The following is a 1,516-nucleotide window of genomic DNA, read 5'->3' on the forward strand; positions in this document are numbered from 1 at the left end:
ATGAGATGGTGATGATTGCTGACCTTGGTGTGTGTGGTGGTGTAGCCTGTAAGTGTAGATTTCGCTGCGGAAGTAAGCGGAGAATTACGACGACATGCCCCCGATGACGCCGTCTCATTCCACTCAAGGAACAGCTTGCCAATCTTCGTCTTATTGCGCAAGTGGCTTCAGAACTGCGTTAAAAATCACCCCAGCTGCAATCAACAACCGACGTTTTGGCCGAAGAGGGTTATTTACGTTGGTGACCCCCAAAAATTGACTCTCGTTGAAGGGCTCGGTGGAGGGGAGGACTACCTTGTGCTCTCGCACTGCTGGGGCCGCCCAACGGCAGAAGAGAAGAAGCAGTTCTGCACTACCAGCGAAAACTACGGACCTCGAAAACGGGGCTTCAGCTACGACGAGCTGCCGAAGACATTTCAAGACGCAGTTCAGGTGACTCGAGCGTTGCAGAAGCAGTACCTCTGGATCGACGCTCTCTGTATCATACAGGAGGGACCCGACTGCGACTGGGAGAGCGAAGCTAAGGTCATGGCAGATATCTTTGCCGGCGCCTACTGCACCATTGCCGCGAGTTCAGCAACTGGCTGGGGAGATGGGTTCCTGGAGTTACAGTCGGATCCTCCGGACATTGGAGCACAAGACACTCCAAGCACACCGACTGGGTGTACGTGTGATTTCTACAAAGATGTAGATGAGGGTGCCCTTATGAAGAGGGCTTGGGTACTGCAGGAACGGGTGCTTTCCCGTCGGATCATCCATTTTACCGCGGCGCACACATACTGCGAGTGTGGAGACGGAGTGCTGTGTGAACAGCTGACAAAACTGACCCCGTAAGTCCACAGAATTAAACATCACGTGTGCTACGAAGTCTCATCTCTCTCTAGGCCATATGGAAAAAAATACTTCATCCTCGATCCCAGCTTTCCGAGTAGACTCCGCGAGAGCGGGTATATACGAACCGTCGAGTTCATCCAATTCCTCTTTGAGAGATATTCAACATCCGGCCTTAGCTATGCAACCGACAGGGATGTTGCGATTCACAGCCTGGTCAAGCATATGGGACAAGTACTAGGGACTGACGGCAGATACGGCATCTTCCGTTGCTTCTTTGGTCACCTTCTCCTGTGGAGGCGAACTACTGAGAACAAGACACCCCAAATCGACTACAAGAGATTTGTACCGTCGTGGTCTTGGATGGCATATCCCGGAGGCATCAGTTTTATCTGCGAAGCGAGGAGGCGTCTAAAGGTTGCCCGCCTCAAGGACCTTAACTTTACCGACGAGGGAAAGGCGCTAAACGTCCAAGTGAGGAAGTTTGGTGGAAATTGCCGGATGGAAGACAAAGGGGAAATACATGCTATTGTCCACAGCACGGAGCAAGTAGGCTCTTTATGGTTTGATACAGCAGATCAGCCACGGCTCGAAGATTGTAACTGTGTTGTTGTTAGCATGCTTCAGGACGAGAAGGAAGACGCTTGGAAGACTTACCACGTTCTTGTTATTCAGGAGAAAGCAG

The 1,516-nt window shown here is 51.5% G+C and overlaps 1 protein-coding gene across 1 annotated transcript in view; it reads left to right on the forward strand.

Moving 5' to 3' along the window:
- Nucleotides 1–1,318, forward strand: part of N656DRAFT_841565 (HET-domain-containing protein) — a gene marked incomplete at its 3' end in the record, with an annotated part of 2,236 nt that extends 918 nt beyond the window's left edge. The window contains exons 2-4 of the mRNA XM_064818998.1: nucleotides 6–48; nucleotides 272–830; nucleotides 885–1,318. Coding sequence (XP_064673623.1) covers nucleotides 6–48; nucleotides 272–830; nucleotides 885–1,317 — 1,035 coding nt within the window. The remainder of the gene's footprint in view (nucleotides 1–5; nucleotides 49–271; nucleotides 831–884) is intronic.
- Between the last annotated feature and the right edge of the window lie 198 nt (nucleotides 1,319–1,516).

Source organism: Canariomyces notabilis, assembly GCF_033297395.1.
Source record: "Canariomyces notabilis strain CBS 508.74 unplaced genomic scaffold N656scaffold_2, whole genome shotgun sequence".
Classification (NCBI taxonomy): Eukaryota; Fungi; Ascomycota; class Sordariomycetes; order Sordariales; family Chaetomiaceae; genus Canariomyces; species Canariomyces notabilis.